The following is an 18,707-nucleotide window of genomic DNA, read 5'->3' as shown; positions in this document are numbered from 1 at the left end:
GCACTGAATCCTCTCTAAACTGCGTAACAACAACCACTGTCTGTTTGTTCCCAGAACAGCAAGGGTTTGGCAAGGTATCAGAAAGGGGAAAATTGCTTTTTGAAAACAAATTGTTCTTTCACATGCAAAGAGGGTCAGTTATTGCAGTTCAGGACAATGTTAATTTATCCTTATGCTATGTGTCTACTTCCACCAAAATATGAACTGTCAAAGAACTACTGCATAATCTGCCTCGTCAAAGGTAGATGTGCAGGAGAGACTGAGTCAACTTTCAAGGTTATTCCCCTTGCCCATTCTGGTCAAGGGTTATTACAGCTCCAGGATGGAGTTTGCCTTAGTTCTCTAAGTAATGAGAGTATTCAGTCTTGTCTATCAATCCTTCATATGTGTCTCTGCATAGCAAGAGCAGTTTTTCTGTTATCTGCAGAAGTTCTTTAGAGCTAGTGGTTACCCACTGAAGAATCCTAAGTTGCTCAAAGCCTACAGTTCTGTGATTCGTCCTTAAAATATTTCATTCAGTTTTCTGGCTACATCAGGAGAACCTGTGTATAAAGTAATGGCTAATCAAACACTGTGCAAGTATGCAAACCTGACTTGTGACCCAGAGGTAAGTGTAACAAATATTTACCTATAGTAAGACCTATACTAATTGCATTTCTTAATCACTATTAAATGCAATGCTAGTAGAAAATGTGCATATTTTAAGTAATGATTCCTCATGTTAAATCTGAAAATAGTGTTCAGATAACATTTCTTTGTTCAAAGCAATTTACAGACATAAATTAATTTTTCTGCTAAACTGTCCTGTGAGGCAGGTAAATATTAACTGTTCTAATTTACAGAGTGAGAAAGGAAGACACAGAAATACAGGTTTATTTGGAAGGGTGTTCTTGAATTCATGAGGATTCTAATTTGTGGTCCTCAAAAGGCAATGGAAGACTTGGAAAGCTATGCCTCAAACTTGTCCGAGGACCAGCCATGTTTTGAAGCAGAGGCTTAGCTTCTTTTGGCACAGCAATGACCTTTATGAAGCTCCAAAAATATGTCTTTTTTTAAAAATTTTGTCTTCAGTCAAATGTTTTGGGGTTGAATTTAAGTATTTTTTCAAAACTGGAATATTTATCAAATGTTGTATCAGGGTTATTTTCAGGTGTTTAAATTTCAGTGTACTGCTGTGGTTATGTATATCCCAAACAATTCCCCACCCTGCTGCTGTCTGAACACTAAAAAAGAAAGGGATTAGAAATTGACTGGGTTTATTTCATGCCCAAACTGAGCAAACACATGAAATTAACAACACAAATAGGGAGAAGTAATTCAATGTAAAGACTACTCCTGTTTTAATACTCTGAGATAGGCAAGGGAAGTTGTGACCACATCCACAGCTTGTATAAAATGGCACAGGTCAGTTGATTTCAGTTCTACTGTGGTGATTTACCCAAACTGCAGATTTGGCCTCTGGTTTTCAATAAATATTTATTTATTTTTTATGTGAGCAGGTTTTCTTTAACGAAACTGAAGTGTTTATGTACCTTAAAAGTAGATTTCTGAAATTCAAATTCCATCTATGTGGGTTTCAGGCATGTGGTGAACGGCCCTGTTTTCTAACTGCATAGTTTAAAGTTAAGCACCTGCGTAAGACATTAATATGAATCCTTAATATCTAAACAGGTTACATAGTACTGGAGTGCAGTGTTGAATGAAGTAATGAAACATCAAGCAGAATTATGTTATTTGTATTAAGCTGCTAAACTTCAGAGACTGTGTACACAGAATTCATTGCTTATCATTATGTTTATTTTTCTTTCTTTACAGACTTTTAACACAACCAATGTGACTAAATTGTGTCCGGGGGCTCAGTGTACTTTTGCTTTTTATGGAGGAGAAAGCCTGTACCATAAGTACATCTTCATCTTCCAGTTAGCCAATGCCTTTGTCTTTCTGTGGCTGGTGAACTTTGCAATTGCACTGGGTCAGTGTACCCTTGCTGGTGCCTTTGCCTCTTATTACTGGGCTTCTCGGAAACCAGCTGATATTCCACTGTGGCCGCTCTTCTCTTCATTTGGACGAGCAATACGGTAGGACTGTGGAGCTGGATGTGAGCCTTGTCATGTATCCAACAAGTGCTCTTTTTACATCTAGGGAAGCCAGACTTGGAATATCAAATGAAAAAGATCAGTCAGCATTGTGGTTTAATCTTGGTAGGCAGCCAAGTCCCACCCAGCCACTCACTGACTCCCCCTCAACGGGATGGGGGAATTGAAAGTGCGAAAACTTGTGGGTTGAGATAAAGACGGTTTAATAAGTAAAGCAAAGCTGTGTACCCAAGCAAAGCAAAGTAAGGAATTCATTCACTAGTTACGATGGGCAGGCAGGTGTTCAGCCATCTTCAGGACAGCAGGGCTTCATCACGCGTAGCAGTAACTTGGGAAGACGAATGCTATAACTCCAATAGTCCCCCTCTTCCTCCTCCTTCTCCCCAGCTGTTATTGCTGGGCATGACACCATATGGTGTGGGATATCCCTTGGGTCAGTTGGGGTCAGCTGTCCTGTGTCCCCTCCCAACTTCTTGTGCACCCCCAGCCTGCTCGCTGGTGGGGTGGGGTCAGAAGCAGAAAAGGCCTTGACACTGCTCAGCAATAGCTAAAACATTGGTGTGTTATCAACACTGTTTTCATCACAAATGCAAAACATAGCACCCTACAAACTACTATGAAGAAAACTAACTCTAGCCTATCCAAAACCAGTACAATCAGGAAAATGTTGTTGTTAGGGGGAGACTGAATCCTGTAGCCCAATAGCGGCAAGGCTGCTGCAGCTTCATGCCCCCAGGTTCAACCAATTACAAGGCTGAGTAGGTACTCCCAGTAGGTGCACACACCCAAATACATGTATACAACACATATACACAGCTGGCCACATGGATTGACAGGCAGACACACACAGCACTCACACAAACACCAACAGCACCAATGACTTCATCCTGTTCCTCTCTCTGACAGATCAGGATGAAAGTCCATTAATATATGTGATTCCCACTAATGGACCTTCCTCCAGTTATAATTTGATTTATATATATATACACACACACATGCACATAGATATATAATTGTACATACACACATACATGCAACGTAACAGTCATTTATTTTGTTTTAGATACCATACAGGTTCGCTGGCATTTGGAGCCTTAATTCTTGCAATTGTCCAGCTTATTAGAGTAATACTGGAGTACTTGGATCACAAACTGAAAGGTGAGATTTATGAATCTGCTCTAGGTTATTAAGACCTCCTTTGGCAAATTACTTCCTTACTTTCCTAAGATGTTTTTTCAGCAATTAGAAGATATTAATTCCACATTATTTTTAGCCATTGTAGTTCCATTTGCAGCCAGTTAATTTGTGCTGGTTTACTCAAATTGAGTCTATTATGTCCTTGGGAACTTAATGCAAAGTTCATGTGGGGTGTGGATCTGATCTAATTGAAAGCTAGTGAGCTAAATTTGGTTGAGAAAGAGAGTCCATAGCTAGAAGAAGAGAAATAGTTTCTGCTTTTGTCACAATTTAAGATTTTCTTCTGAATAGCTTTTGATGTTCTGAAGACTGCTCATGAGTTCTATGTATGATGCACTCTCTCCTTTTTTCAGGTACACAGAACTCCTTCACTAGATTTCTACTCTGCTGCCTCAAATGCTGTTTCTGGTGTTTGGAAAGATTCTTAAAATTTATAAACAGAAATGCCTACATCATGGTATGTGCTGTCTCTGCATGTGGTCTCCCCTATCTGGGACACTAAAATACCCTAGCCACTACTGGTTGGTCAGCAGCCAGCAGTACTAGAGTCTGGTGAATAAATAATGGGATTTGTGGGAGTTTTCAGGAAATGCATGTGGTCCTACCATGAAAAAGTAAGATCTCTTTTTTTTTCTTCTAAACTCAGCCTCTTTTCATGCCTGTCTTGTCTGTCTATCTAACCCCTCAAAGTAAGTGGGAAGGGATGGCATAACTGGTTAACTTCCCCTCTGATTCAGCAATTGAAATCCTGATTTCAACAAGAATATTAACTTGTTTCATACTGCATGTTGATGACACTTCTGTTTGGAGACAATGTTTGAATAAGGAGGTCAGAAGGCATGTGGTATCTGTATTTCATCCTGGAAGTTAAAAGCACAAATTCTACTAGCAGCAGCGGTAATATTTCTCTAAAATAACCCTTCTTAGCTTCCAGAAGAGAAATTCCAGATTTTCACCTAAATAAACATATATAGATTTCAGCCTAGGATGTTCCGACTTGAAGCAATTTCAGTGATTGAATGGTACAGTCACAGACTTGTTGTCTCAAAGGAGGCGGCTGTAATGGGTCCGTTATAATCTGTGTTCATGCAATTGATGTTTCAAATTAATGCCATCTTGAAGAGGAAGTATTCTTTTTGACTATCCTGTTTAGTTGGTAAACTGACTGCTGTTCTAGTATATCTTAGACTTGTGGACACTATTCTGGGAAGAAGAAATGGTTTTGTTCCTGAATAACTTTAGCTGCTTTACTTTATGTGGATGTAAATCCACTGACTTTTGATACTGGTATTGCTGATTTCTTCTTAACTGAGAGCAGCATCAGGTCCAAGGAGATACCTACAGAGTCAACTCACTTCTGCTCTACAAGTGCCTGTTCCTTTCCACTGACTATAAATCTAGTGTAGGTAACTAGGAAAGTGAGAAGAATCCCTCAGCAAGTACCTTATTTGCTCTACTTGGGAAACTAAGTACTCAGTCTACTGCCTCCAAGATCACAATGGGTGGCATGCTCATCACCAGGTGATTTGAAGAGGAAAGATGGATAATATTCTGTCCCAGCATGGTGGGAAGCATTGAGAGGCAACAGGTGACTGGGGGCAGTGCTTCATGTTCATCTGAGTTTCAAGGCCACATATTAGAGAGAACTATGCATTACATGCAGTAAGATTCTGGCATACAAGGAGGTATCCTAATTATTTAAAATATGTAACAGCTACTATTATTTTGCAGATTGCCATATATGGTAAAAACTTCTGCACCTCGGCAAAGGAAGCATTCTTTTTGCTTATGCGGAATGTGGTGAGGTAAGGGACCATCTCCCAGTCCTTGGAAATGTCAAGATTTCCTGTTCTTGCACTCTCAAGACACACTTCTTTCCTCTCCCGTGTCTCCTCCAAATATTATTGTAAGCTGCTTCTGTCCTCAGACATGGCCCTCACTTCTAACACTCAGTGTGTAACAGCAGGCTGTCCAGCATAGTAACCTATGCAAAGTTGATATAATCTAACAGTTTTGTTGTGATTGTTCTTTTAAATTCATAAGCACCCAGTAGGTTGTAATAGTGCCTCCAAGGAACCAGTGGAGCCCCTGAGAGGAGATCTATGGATATACAGGAATGGGGTGCTCATGATCTGCTGTATGTGTGTTTCTTGAGCTTTGGTCCACTCACTGTCTGTGAAAAGGAAAGCAGAAAGACCTAAGTCTTCAGATTCATCCAGAAAGCTTATGGGGTGTCAGAGAGTGGCAGTAGAGAAGAGAGAGTACTTTGCTTTCAAAACCAGTAACTTGAACATAACCAGATCTCCCCTGGTGCTGGGAATTCCCCCCCACCTTTTCCCCACTACCAAGACTGCTGCCAAACTCCCTGTTCTCATCAGTAGTTTTCTTCATTGTTCCTGGCTCTTCCTGTACTACTGTGAGATCAAAAAATAATGAGAGAATAACTTAGGAGCAGGCCATGTTGATGCAATAGCAGACAATCTAATTACTAAACAAGAGACACAGTAAAACTGGTTAGGTGGTTTAAATTATTAAGTGAAGGACTGGGAGGAGGAGAGGAATGGAGGGGAAGGCTGAAAGAGGAAAATGGAAATTATGCTTAAGAAAGAAGAGGAAAGGATTGGAGGTGGGAGAATGGAGTACATTCACTCTGTTACCCTGCATTAATACGGTACGGTGGTGTCCACACCTGTGCCTGTGCAATAGGAAAGAGAAGCTGCCTTCACTTCCTTTCAGAACATCACCTCACTGTCCTTTGTGCTTTTGCTCTTACTGATTAAGAGCAAAGCTAAAAGCCAAGCATATAATTTTATTGTTTCAAGTGGAGATTTTTTTATCTTGTGTATTTTGCTAATTCTGAATTCTGACAGGTTAATGATGATTTGTTCTCTTTAATATTTCTTAATGTTTATTTTTCATGGTAGTCAGTGCTATATATTACCATATCCATAGCCTTCAGCGCTGTCAAGAGGCAGATGATACAAAGCTCATTTTCCATCCCATTTTTTACCTGCAGTTTCTGATATAACAGGCTGGCAGGATTTCAAGCAGAAGCTCCCTGCTGTTGCTTTCAACGAGGGCTGCAGATTTACTGTCAATTTTTCTGTCTACCTTCATTCATTCATCTGTGATTGTCTCCCTGCTTTGAGGACTCCTGCCTTCAGTGTTGTACCGTGATATCTTAAAATAGTAGATTTGGCATGTTATGGGGTCATGAAATGAGGCCAGATAGGACCAAGTGAAGAGAAGACCTATCGGCAATCTACACAAACATTGCTTTTTGTTTTGGTGTGTACTTTGCCTCTTCCAGGCTGGCTTATCTGTGACCCTAGAAGAAAGGCTGGAATAAAAATACTTTGATGTTATGTTTTGGGTTTTTTTAACCAGCAGGAGCAATAAACAGTCTTCAAGTGCTGTAGCAGTATTGCTGCATTAAGGCCTAACTCAACAAGAGGCTCAGGGCTTTTTTGCCTCATGGGATTAGGCTGTAACAAAGCTCATCTCAGTGTTGCATTTCTGCATTGTTGTATGTCAGCCTGTGAAACCAGCAGAAGACAGCTTCTTGGTCATGTTTTGTCGATTATCCATAGCTTTAAGGAGAAAGAATACAAATGTCTGGTTTGTGATGGTGATGTGTCATTTGTCCCTTGCTGAACAGAGTTGCAGTTCTGGACAAAGTTACAGACTTTCTTTTATTCCTGGGGAAAATTCTCGTTGCTGGTGGTGTAGGTAAGCTAATCAATTTTTTCCAAATGGTATGTTCTATTATCTGGTACCTACAAGTATGCCTGCCATATTCATATATGGTTAGTTAACAGCTGGAGGTTCTCATTGGTCTGACTATTTGGGAAGCTGTTCCTGTGTTTCTAGGCTTTGCAAGATTGAACTAAACCACGTTTTTTTCTTTTTTTCCCCTTCCCCTTGTACCCTGGTGTGTTTTTGACAGCATCTTTTCCATAATTGCTTTTACTGCTCTTGCATGTGTTGCTGGCACAAGGACTTCTGCAGCCAAAGCATCATAGCTGAATCAAACCAAGTTCACACCCAAAAAGTCAGCCACAAGTGGTTCACCTTTCATAAGAACTGAACAAAATTGCAAATGAGATTCACCTGGTAGCAGACAGCATGCATACAAGAGGTGGTGGTGCAGGTCTGCAGGAGATGGGCCTGAAGCTCTGCTGTATTCAAGCCCATTATAGCTATAAGCTATCGTAAAAGAAATATTCTATATTTCTAACATCCTTACAGGGTTATCTTAGTTATTGGTAAATATCAAAATATCTTATTCATGTTCTTCTGTGACAGAAAAGTGATTTTTTTTTTTAAATTAAGCACTTTCAGAAATTCAAGTTGGCAGTACTCCCTTACGGTTTTCTAAATGGTCACAGCAGTTTCAAACCATTATTTTACAAATAACCTTATTTTGTATTCTGTATACTTTAAAATATTACTAATGAATTGTATTTTAATCAAAAGTTGAAAATTAATACCAAGAACAGATCTAAAATATTTTGTCATTACTGTAGAATGACTTTCAAACTGGGGTAGCAAATTTGATTTGAAACATATTCTCTGAAATGTAAGCCATGAAATACTGAAATTAATTAATGTGTTCATCCTCTTTGAGAAGAAATTCTTTGGGTGATTTCTATTGTAGATGCATTGGTCTGTTCTAAACTTATTGTCATGCTTATTACTAGCACTGCCATTTCTCCTTTTAATCTGAAATAGTTAAGTATTTCTTCAAGCAATAAAATTTAAAGCAGCAGAATTTTTCTCACTCTTTTTTTATTTTAGAAAAGATCCACCCAATGGTCTTTTTTATCCCATGTCATTGTCTTGTTTATAGTTGTTAATTAATTTTGCTGTTAAATCCAGTAGAATGATGAAACAAAACAATTCATTAAAGTCTTTCTGGGCCCATGAATATCTTTATGGTAATTGATTAATTTACATATCTCTTCTGTCAGAATACAGATCCAGCAGATAATTAGTATTGAGGAATTTATTGTTTACAAACTTATTTAAACCAACCTTGGATCTGTTGTCTTTGTTTTGTCTCATCCATTCTTTAGGTGTTAGAAAATCAGAGTTAGCATAGGAATCACTAATCTTCTGTGCTTCTTGCAGGTGTTCTTGCTTTCTTTTTCTTCACACAGAGAATACCAGTCTTTGCACAGGAAGCACCAACGTTAAATTACTACTGGGTTCCATTGTTGGTAAGGCAACCATCTAATCTCCTGAACACTGAGGGCAGTTTGAGGTGCTCAGACTACTCAGGGCATGGTCTGGTAACAGCTCTTGTTGTCATCCTCTCAGTGGCACACTATCCACTGAATCTGCTTACACTCCAGCCCTCTGGATCCTTCAGGCAGAGGTGACACTGCAGTGACTCTGCACCTTCAGAAAAACTGAAAAAGGTTTCACATCTGCTTTGCTCAGACTTCCCAGGCAGCAAAGGGCGTTGGTGAGGCACCGATGACAGTGTGGCTTCTAATGGAAGGGCCTTGTGATGCATCTATTTCTCCTTTTGTAGCCTCCCTAGACTTCAGAACACCTCTAGGATGAGTGGTTCTTTAGAGTAATCTTGAAGGAGTTCAGAATATTCTTGGTGTATATTCTCTTTGGGGGTTGAAATGGCTCCAGTTTGGCAGCTGGAAATGTTAGGAACTGCATGTTAGGATACGGTGTCTTGGACCTGTGATCCTTTTCCACAGCAGTAGTAACCTTTGGTAGAATTACAGAGCTGCCATTAAATCCTCTCAAATATGCTTAGCAGACTAGACTTCTGACTTGTGTTAACACTGCCCGACATCAGTGCCAAACTAAATTTGGGGTTTTCTTGTGGTTTGTTTTTTGTAGACGGTCATTATTGGCTCCTACCTAGTTGCACATGGGTTCTTCAGCGTCTATGCAATGTGTGTCGACACGCTTTTCCTCTGCTTTTGTAAGTACTACATTTTCTTTCACTAATAACCTGCAAGTCACGGGAAGAGGAGTAGAAAACCACCTTACCCCTTCCTTACAGAATCCTGGTGACATGCTAGCAGACTGTGTGAAAAACAAACTGATTCTGCTTTTCAGCCTGGTTCCTTGATGCATTCTTCAGTGCAGAAGTGTTTTAGCATTCAAATGTAATTAGTTGCAGTAATGGAAGGTAGCTATATGGCTCATGGGGGTATCTGGCTTTTGTTTTTCAGAACTTTAATTAAGAGTTTGCTTCTGGGTGCTTTGTAAAGAGCCCTGTACAGCAATGATTCACTCAAACCTTTTGTTAATAACAAGGTTTTTCTTTGGTATATAGGCAGTCCTTTGTTTTCAACTTAATAGTCCTGAACAAAGTATTATGCTGAATTACCTTCAAATTTGTGTAAAATACCATTTAAAACACTATCTGTCCTTTGGACCCCCCAACAGCAAGCAATCACAGGCACTCTCAAAGGGACTGCTGTTCAGTGTGTCCAGTCAGAGAATACTAAAATCACAAAAGAAATCTGTTGGTCTCAAATTAGGACATGATTATAAGAAGAGGATGTACTTACTCCAAAATACATTCCATTTGCTAGATTTACTGAATTCAAGAAATAGATACAATTTTTCTGTAATGAAAGTCATTCTGGTTGGTCCTAAGAGAAGTTACATGGCAGTGACTGTTCTTGCAGTTGGTGAATTATTTGATAATACTAAGGGAATACTGAAATAGTCATAAGCTTGATCTGTCATATGCACAGAGGATCACTGAGGCAAGATAAACACGGTAATACTGATTCTCCTCTTACAATAGCATAAATTCTTTCTTTCCTTTGAACACTCACCTTCTTAACCCTGCTTCCCTAGGAACTAAGGTTAGCAGTGGTTCTGGAAATACTGGGTTGCCAAAGAATCACAGGAACAAAATCAGTCAGAAAACTGAAAATTGATGTCTAGTTGAGAGCTACATCCTGTTTATCTCAAGTTACGGACTTTGGTTCTAAACAAACATGATCACAGGCAGACATAGCACTAATAAGAAATAAGCTAAATCATAAATAAAGAAATAATGATTACTATTATTTAGAGTGAAATGGAAATTGATCAAACTAATAAAATTTAGAAAGTTTGTTGGTGCACTCAAAAATTAACAGATTTTCTTTTTAATTTATTCCAAAGACACGTGGTACATACTGCCATGGAGATATATGAAGATTTGCTTATTCTAACTTCTTTGGCCACTCCTTACAACTAGTGCTCTCTTTTTGGCTTTGCAGATACAACTGTCTGCCTCTGCAGGGTTGCAGTTGCAGTGACTGTGCTTCACTGCACACTCCCTCCAGATTGTCCATCACTGGTCTGTGACTACTGCATGGCATAAACACTGGGCTGAACCCAGATCAGTGATTTTAGTCATGACCTTCTGTAGGAAAAAAAGTACTGTGTCTGCCTCATTATTTTAAATTCATATTCTGTTTTGCTTCCCATGCTTCCATTCAGTAATGGACAGTAGGAGATCATATAGAATATTGTGCACTTGTGGCATCAGGTTTTCAAAAGAACTTTATCTTAGGCAGTGAAAAAGGGTCCGGTTTTAAAAAGTGCTTAAATCCACAGCTCTCTTTGGGACAAATTTTCTAGCAGGAAGTAGCCAAAATGCCAGGCTTCAGTGGAGGCATGAGTGTTTCTGAAAATTTCCACCAAACCAAAGAACGAGAGAATAGAAAGTATATATTGCCATCATTTAAAAATGTCTAGATGTTTGTGTCTCTGCATTGTGTAAAACCTCTTCTGGTTTGAGAAAAATAGAAGTTTTATAGTGTCCTTCATCAACTTAACAATACAGCTAAATTGGCCTTGATTGAGATTTTTTTTTTTAATCTTGGGTCTTTTGCTCTCTCCTTTCTTCAATTCTGTGTGTGTGTGTGGTTGTACTGCTGTTTGCTCTTTTGGCTGCTTTTGCTGTGTAAATTCAGGTGAAGACCTGGAAAGAAATGATGGATCTACAGCAAAACCCTACTTCATGTCAGCTAGCCTTCACCGAATTCTAGGGAAGAAGGAACTAAGCCCTAAGAAGGCAGTGGGATAACATACACTAAACCTCAACATCAAAACAGTGTCACTTTTAAGCAAAACATGTATAAAGTAGGCAAAAGTAAAAACTGTAAATGATGCTTCTGGTAAATGGGTGATTCTTTTTTCCTTTTGCTTATATCTAAAAAAAATGAGCAACATTGGTAACATTTAACTAGTTTAAATGCTTAACTAACAGCTGTGAAAACAAGGCCACGTTTTAGTTTATAGAGTGCCTATGAAAAGGAAAATGTAAATTTGAAGCTTTTTTAAGTCTATAATGATGTTTTAATAACTTTTGTAACACAAGTTGCTGCCTTAGATGACAGCAGTTTTGATAATGTTTCTTTTTATAAGTGTATATTTGTAAAAGAAATTCAGGCAATTTTTTGAAAGCACTAACATATAACCTAATTAGCCATAAAAGATAGTTTGAGACTCTCTAGTTAACCAGGAGATGGTACTAAATCTGTAAATACGGTGCTATGATTGTATTTTTTTGTACAAGCTGGTACACAGCTATTTAAACTGTGATTATACATGCATTAATGATTCCCTACACTGAAAAATGTAGTGATATTTTAATCACATCCACAACTGCGTCTTTTTTAAGAAATGATGGTACCCTGCAGGTCCCAAAGAAGGTAGTCAGAGAAGACTATTGTTGATACTGCTTAAAGTGAAGTTTTCTGTGAGTTGTGCTTAAAAGATGATATAACTGAGCGAAGGTTCCACTGCACTTGAAGTGATTTGTGGTTCACACAAATGAGGTTTCATCTGGTACAAGATGGTGAATGTATCATTTTTAGCCAATGTCCAAGAAAGATGCACTTGTGTTAATATCCTCCTATCTCTAACAAGTCTCCAGTTGTGTTCTACATTATGAGGAAGTTGAGCTTCACTGAAAGGAAAACCAAATGCAGTCTCTTTTTCCTTGGAAGAAAGTCTTGGCCATATGTGTGCATGAGGAATTCCATTGCCTCTGCCTAGCTTCTTAATGAGCCATTGCAATGACTGTGTGGGTGCTGAGTGCTGGGTGTGCTCTCTCTGCGGGTCTCCAGGATCTCAGTGGCTCACGCAGTAAGGTGTTAAGACATTGAACTTGAGTCTCCTCGTGATACAGGATGAATAATTTAGCTACTGAAAGATGGTCCAAAAGGGTTAGTTTGCTTTTTGATTATTAAATTTGCCCGGTCATTAGTACAAAATCTGTTGGTAGAAAGCACATTAACATTCTGTTCAATTTTATGACCCCCTCCCCCACCGTTAATAGAACTGTCACTGAGGTTAGTAAACAGCCCTGCTCATGGATAAAGTCTTACACTGGAGTACTTCTCAAGTCTGTTACTGCCATGAGCTGAGCTGAAAAGGTTTTAATTTGTTAGTCTCGTGGATGCCCAAGGACCCAACCACACTGAGGCCTGCCCCTAGTTTTCATGGATTCCACCATACTGAATAAGGTATTTCATTACTGTCCGCTTTCCAGGAGTGGCACGTGCCATACCTCTGCCAGATCTGTTACAGGAGTTCAGTGTCTGGAAATACTATTCTAGCCCCAGGAGCCCGTTGATATCACAGAGAGAAAGGCAAATTCTTTTCCAGATGGTTTGAGTGCAAGTTTCTGGGCAAAATTTTCTGATGATCCACATCCCAAAGTGATTTTGCTCTCTAACTTATGGCTCCAGTTTGTGATGACTGTAATTGCTACCAAGGCAGAAATATGTCCTTCCTGCAACGGGTCTGGGGTCATGTTGATGCTCACGTGGTTACGTGATTGCAGTCATGGCCACAGTAGGATCTTGAAATCCTGTGAACTGAGGTGCAAGTGACAGGATACTCGTATGCATTCTCTGTGATCCAGTGGGCACTGTAGCGCTTCCCCCTGAAACAGAAACGAGTGGTTCAGTTTAGGACTCAATGTAGAATAAAGGCGTACAGTTTCAAACGTAACTACTGATTGTGGGCACCTTCAGTTTTTGATAACCCCTCCTGAGATACCCTAGAGTAAACCTGACTTTCAGAAAGGGCTGAGAAACCTACCTTCAGAAAAAATCAGACTCTTTACTGATGAAGTTTTTCATCATCATCATCATTCCTTTCTCATTATGTGCATGGCATTGAATATACAACCCCCCCATTAATCTAATCTCTTCTGAGAATTAAGTCAGTAACTTTTTGGGGTATGTGTCACCATTCTGTGATTAAAAAAGCTGCTGGTCTGATTATAGTCCATGTGCTAAAGCTTTTTTTTTTTTTTTTTTTTTTTTTTAAATACTACTGTGTGTTTAGTTTGCAGCTAAAGAAACATTAAGTAATCTATATTTCTACTGGACTTGAGTGTTTTACCGGGAGCTCAACTGAAAAAGTGTATTTCTGAATACAGCGTGCTTTTTTTATCATATGAATGTAACCATAGAGTTTACTAGGAATAAAACATAATAGAAATAGTATACAGTTATTTGATTAGAAGACTTTTGTAACAAACCTATGCATTTACTAAAGGAATTTCTAAAAGTGAAAGTTTTAAATTGTATTATTATTTATATACAGTAGAAAAAAATATATATATGTATAAATTTACTCCACTCACTATTTTGTGAAATTATTTAGAATGTAAGTGATTATCATTTCTGAGAAGAAAATTTAAAAGCCATTTTCTTAATTATGAGAACTGTGAAAATACAAAGCAATACCATGTAGATTTTGTAATCAATAAATTGAATAAATAAATCATAATGATTTAATATTAAAATTGGCTTTTAAAATATAAATTGCTATTAATGAATTAAGTAGAAATTAATGCAAGTATTTACTTGGGAAAGAATCACTTAAAATATTTTAAGACTAACTTATTATACTGGTTCCTAACTAATCCTGTGGGCCAGAGTCTGCAGACTTACACCACAGAGGAGGTACTAGTAGTGACGTTTATGGATTTGGACGTTTACTTTTTTCCTTGATTTAGTATGAAATGCAAAATTCCATTCTTGACTTTAGAGAGTGGAACATGTGGCTATCTATAACACGGTAAAATATGTCATATGTGCTTTGCTCCTGAGCCCACAGGAGTCTGTGACAAAATGCCCACCCATTCCATGAGGTGCAGGCCAGCCCTGTGACAAAGGTGGCAGAAGGCTGGCGGTTGCTCCACACTCTCGGTGCAGTAGAGGAGGAGATGTCCAAGGGGAAAACCCGGCAGGAGCCCATCATGGGCCTGCCCGGCCCTCGGCTGGGCGCCTCCTCTCTGGGCAGAAGCTTTGGAAAGGCAGGGTGGCTCTGCAGAAAGACCCTTTTATGTGAATAGGAAGAACTCTTTTGAGGATCTGGGACAAGCAGAATGTAGAAACCTAGAGACAGTAGAAAACACCTGCTATCGTATCCACGCAATCATGTTTGGTTTAGTTCTGGTTGGATTCATTGTGTCTCCCCACAACATATTGATGGATGGCTTTCATTTACATGTTTTATACCAAAGTTTTAATGTCAAGCCTTCAAATTTTGTAAAAAATAAATAAATAAATAAATAAAAAGAAAAAAGTGACCCCAGAAAGAAAAAAACAAGGTAACAAGAAAGATGGGATCATTTCTTATGCTGAGGGTTTGGTTTTTTTTCCAAGTAGTATTCAGCAGCTGATTCTTGGGCATTGCAAGGGTGCTGAATAGTCTTTCAAACATTAGTATTTAACAGTATGAAATATTTTACTGTTGCATGTTCTGCTGTAGAACAGGAAAAAGATTTTGGCAGACGCAACGTCAAGCTGATTCTGGGACAGTCAGTAAGTATTCTTCTACAAATGGGTTGTCAGAGAAGTGATTATGAAGAATAGACTGACTGTTTTCAGTAACATAGAATGTCTCCCTTCGACCAATTGCTCAGCCTGGACAGCTGTGTCCTCTCTGACAAAGTGCCTTACTGGCTATTATTTTACCTGGCTTATATTTTGAAGTTTATTCACACCATGTAGGCGACAAAACAGAAAAGGCTAGATAGGAAAAACAGTACTCTCTCTATTTCAAATTAACTGATATAAAATGAGTGGCAGACAAGATGTCAGATGCATTCGAGCTGCATGATGCAGCACACACCAATTTCCCCGTTGCTGTTGTCAGATCGTGAAAGTAGACTCTCTGGTCCGGGAGAAAACACATCATGACAATTGTGGTGTTGCAAATAATTAAATAAAAACAATGCAAGACTGTTCTGTTTTCAGTAGTAGATTTTTTTATAGCTTTAATTTATGGTATAGTGAACTTCTGCGTAGGGCCTGTTCTGCTTTCAGTTGCAGTGATCATACGTCTTGTACCTGTGTAACTGCAGGGAGAGCTGGGCTCCTGCTACTTAGAACAGAAGGAAAAAAGCTGGCAAATACATAGTATATTACTGTAATGCGTCTATTTGCGTGTTCATAAGTGAAAAGTTCATTCTCCATTTCAAGACTGATCGTTTGCTATTCTGGAAGTGTTTTATAAATTATTCTACCTTTTTTAACTTTTGATACGGGCGATGATTTTTGAGGTAATACATTATTTGTACTGCTCTGTAATCAAATTAGAAAGGTACCTGTTTCTTCACGTTTAAGTAACACTAGTGCTACTAACATTAAAATTGTCTGTTTCCTCTACGCTACAAAAAGTCCACATGTATTTGTCCCAAGTAACGGGTTGTAAAATCACAAGACAGGCTCTTTAAGGCTTAAGAAATGGAAGGGAGGTTACTGTTTCATTAATGTGATTATTGAGGTTATATTATCATCTTGCCAAAACCAAATTAACATGAGCACGACAGTTTGAGCTCTAAAACCTGTTTGCTTCTGCTATGCAGAAACGGAAACGTATTGTTTAAATATCTTTGATAACCGAAGTGTTTAATTTTGTTGTTACTTCACTGTTTTACAGCTCTTGGGGATTGTTCTAATAAAGATTTAGATACAAAAGGCGCTACGTGTGTTCGTGCTGACCGCTGCGCCGCGCCGGGCGCCGGCCCGCGCTCCGACCCCCCCTCCAGCGCGCGGAGCCTCTGTGGGGCGGTGGCCCCGCCCCGCCCTCCTCCGCGCGGCCCCGGGCCTCCACCCGCCGCCGCCGCCGCCGGCAGGGCAGGGGAGCGCCGCGGGGAGGGACGCCGACGGCGGCGCTGGGGGCGGCGGGCGGCGGCAGGCGGGCCGGGGCCGTGGCGAGAGGGCGGCGGGGCGGGGCGGCGGCGTGAGAGTCGGTGGGGAGGGGCGGGGCAGGAGAGGGCAGGGCAGGCGGGGGGGGCCGCGGGCCGGAGGGTGCTGCGTGTGCCCGGAGCGGAGGAGGCGCGGGGCCGGGACCGGGACCGGGGCCTGGGCCTGGGCCTGGGCCGCAGCGGCGGCTGGGCTCCGCGCTTTGTGGACTTGCTGGTAGGGGCAGAAATGAAATGCTGTGGTGTGGGGAGGCCGCGTGGTGCCCCTCCTTGAGGAAAGGAAATTCTTAGTTTTATTCGTGAAAGTTTGAGGATTGTTTGTTACCTTTTTTATTTAAATTTTCTGAACCATGTAATAGTAAAACACAGGGGTTTGGCTGAACCGTTTTGAGATCTTCCTGTACCAGACAAGGCGTATTTTAAATCGGCCCAATTCACACCTTGTAATTCAGAAGAAACGTCTTTTGGGGTTTAGGAGACTCCCTAAAAGTCCTGGTTTTCTCCTGTTTGTGTGTCAGGTCAATAAAACTGCTATTGTACACCATGGGTTGACCTAGCTTTCTTAGCTTCCACGGGAAACGCTGCTGTAGGTGTTGAAATCACGGGTGGGTCTGTAGCTGGCCAGTGGCCCAGTCTGGCCAGTGGCCCATTGCGAGAAGCAGGGGAAATGGGGCAGTATCTCTGCCTACAGTACATTTTTCTGGCAGATGGGGGGCGGGGACCCAACCAAAAACAGTGCAAAAGCTTTTCAGAGATGAGGATGGATTTCAGCAGGGGCAGCGCTGGAGCAGTTATTTGGAGGCGGGACAAAGGGAGAATTTGGGCTCAAGGTTAACAGTGAAGGTATGCATTATAAGTTGTACCATATGTGGGGAGCCTTGTCTGAGGATGCTTCTGGCCTTCCACAGTCACTGCAATGGAACATCATGATAAAGTTTTTCAATTAGCACAGAAAGTTATGATGCTGACAGTTGTGGCCAGCTGGGCATTGCTGTCATCTTGGGCAGACTGGCAGTGGCAGTAGGAGGAGACATTAGCTAGAAATGCTTCGATGGAGAAAGTACGGCTGTATGGTTGGGATTCAATGACTGAATAGCAAATAGATGCATTCAAGCTCACAGGGTACACAGATGCTTTAAATTCAGAGTTGCAGCATATATCATTTAAGGGAAAATGAGCAGTGTATTAAGCTTACACTGTAGGACACTGTTTCTTAGAGGGGGTTAAATGCTGTCAGTTTTGGTGGTTAGATTGGTGGGTTTGTGTTGTCCAGTCAGTCATATCATTGGTCAGTGGCCATGAGGAGTGGTACTTGTACAGCACAGCTCTGCCGTGCAGGAGTTGTGACTGTCTGTGCCTCCGGGCGTGGGTGACAGCTGCTGGAAAAGTAAAGTTGTGACAAGGCAAATGCATACAGTGAGGAGAATGGCTCAGCCCGGAAGGTTTAGATGTGGGCAATTTCAGTCCAAACTAAACAGTGAAAGGTGAACTGTAAAAGCAGTCTTCAGAGGGATGCCGGTGTTACCTGAGCCCAGTTCAGCAGCTAGGCTGACCGAGGCCATGCCACACAGGAAGAGGTACAAGCCTTGTAGAGAACAGTTGCTTGGAAGAGCTAGAAGACACTGCTGTTCTACAGTAAGTCTTCATGAAAGCATACTTCCCCCCCCCCCCCTTTTTTTTAATGTTTGATCAGATGCAAATTTGGCAAACAAAGCCTGCATTCTTTTTGTTCTGTAAAGCATCACTGTAAAGCTCAGTTCTGATCATGGCAATAAACAACAACAATAATAGTAAAGCACTGTGTATGTTAAAGCATAGTATCATTGTTTGAACTCAGGTGATCATGTATAGCCCTGCAGAATCTATCATAGTGTACCCAGACGCTGGAAGATACATTTGTAATATAGAAGTTATTGTAAGGGTATTTTGGAGCAGAGAGGACCTTTACTATGTGTCTCATATGTACGTAGTTATTTTAATTAAATCTGGATTATTTTTTTTTAAACTACATCAGTATCTCCTGTTAACACACATGGTCTGTTGGAACTGACTTGCAGCGATTAGTTATATTGTCCTCTTTCAGAAAATGTCAGGCTTACTAACAAAATTGCTTTCTTGCCTCCTTTCAAATGTGTTTTCAGACTGATGTGTTTTATATCTCACATGGTTTTCTTGCCATTCATATTGCATTTAAATCTAATGCTGGCTGC

At 40.3% G+C, this 18,707-nt stretch overlaps 1 protein-coding gene across 4 annotated transcripts in view; it reads left to right on the top strand.

The window, feature by feature from the left end:
- The window catches only part of SLC44A5 (solute carrier family 44 member 5), a 107,843-nt gene extending 91,571 nt beyond the window's left edge, over positions 1-16,272 (top strand). For all 4 annotated transcript variants that reach the window (XM_030031757.2, XM_030031756.2, XM_030031758.2 and 1 more), the window contains 9 exons: positions 520-607; positions 1,816-2,078; positions 3,160-3,254; positions 3,647-3,750; positions 5,025-5,098; positions 6,952-7,022; positions 8,424-8,512; positions 9,156-9,240; positions 11,240-16,272. In XM_030031757.2, the coding sequence (XP_029887617.1) occupies positions 520-607; positions 1,816-2,078; positions 3,160-3,254; positions 3,647-3,750; positions 5,025-5,098; positions 6,952-7,022; positions 8,424-8,512; positions 9,156-9,240; positions 11,240-11,352 (982 nt within the window). In that variant the 3' untranslated portion in view covers positions 11,353-16,272. The remainder of the gene's footprint in view (positions 1-519; positions 608-1,815; positions 2,079-3,159; positions 3,255-3,646; positions 3,751-5,024; positions 5,099-6,951; positions 7,023-8,423; positions 8,513-9,155; positions 9,241-11,239) is intronic.
- Positions 16,273-18,707: the final 2,435 nt, after the last annotated feature.

Source organism: Aquila chrysaetos, chromosome 12, assembly GCF_900496995.4.
Source record: "Aquila chrysaetos chrysaetos chromosome 12, bAquChr1.4, whole genome shotgun sequence".
In the NCBI taxonomy this organism is placed as follows: domain Eukaryota; kingdom Metazoa; phylum Chordata; class Aves; order Accipitriformes; family Accipitridae; genus Aquila; species Aquila chrysaetos.
This window is presented reverse-complemented; position numbering and strand designations above follow the sequence as displayed.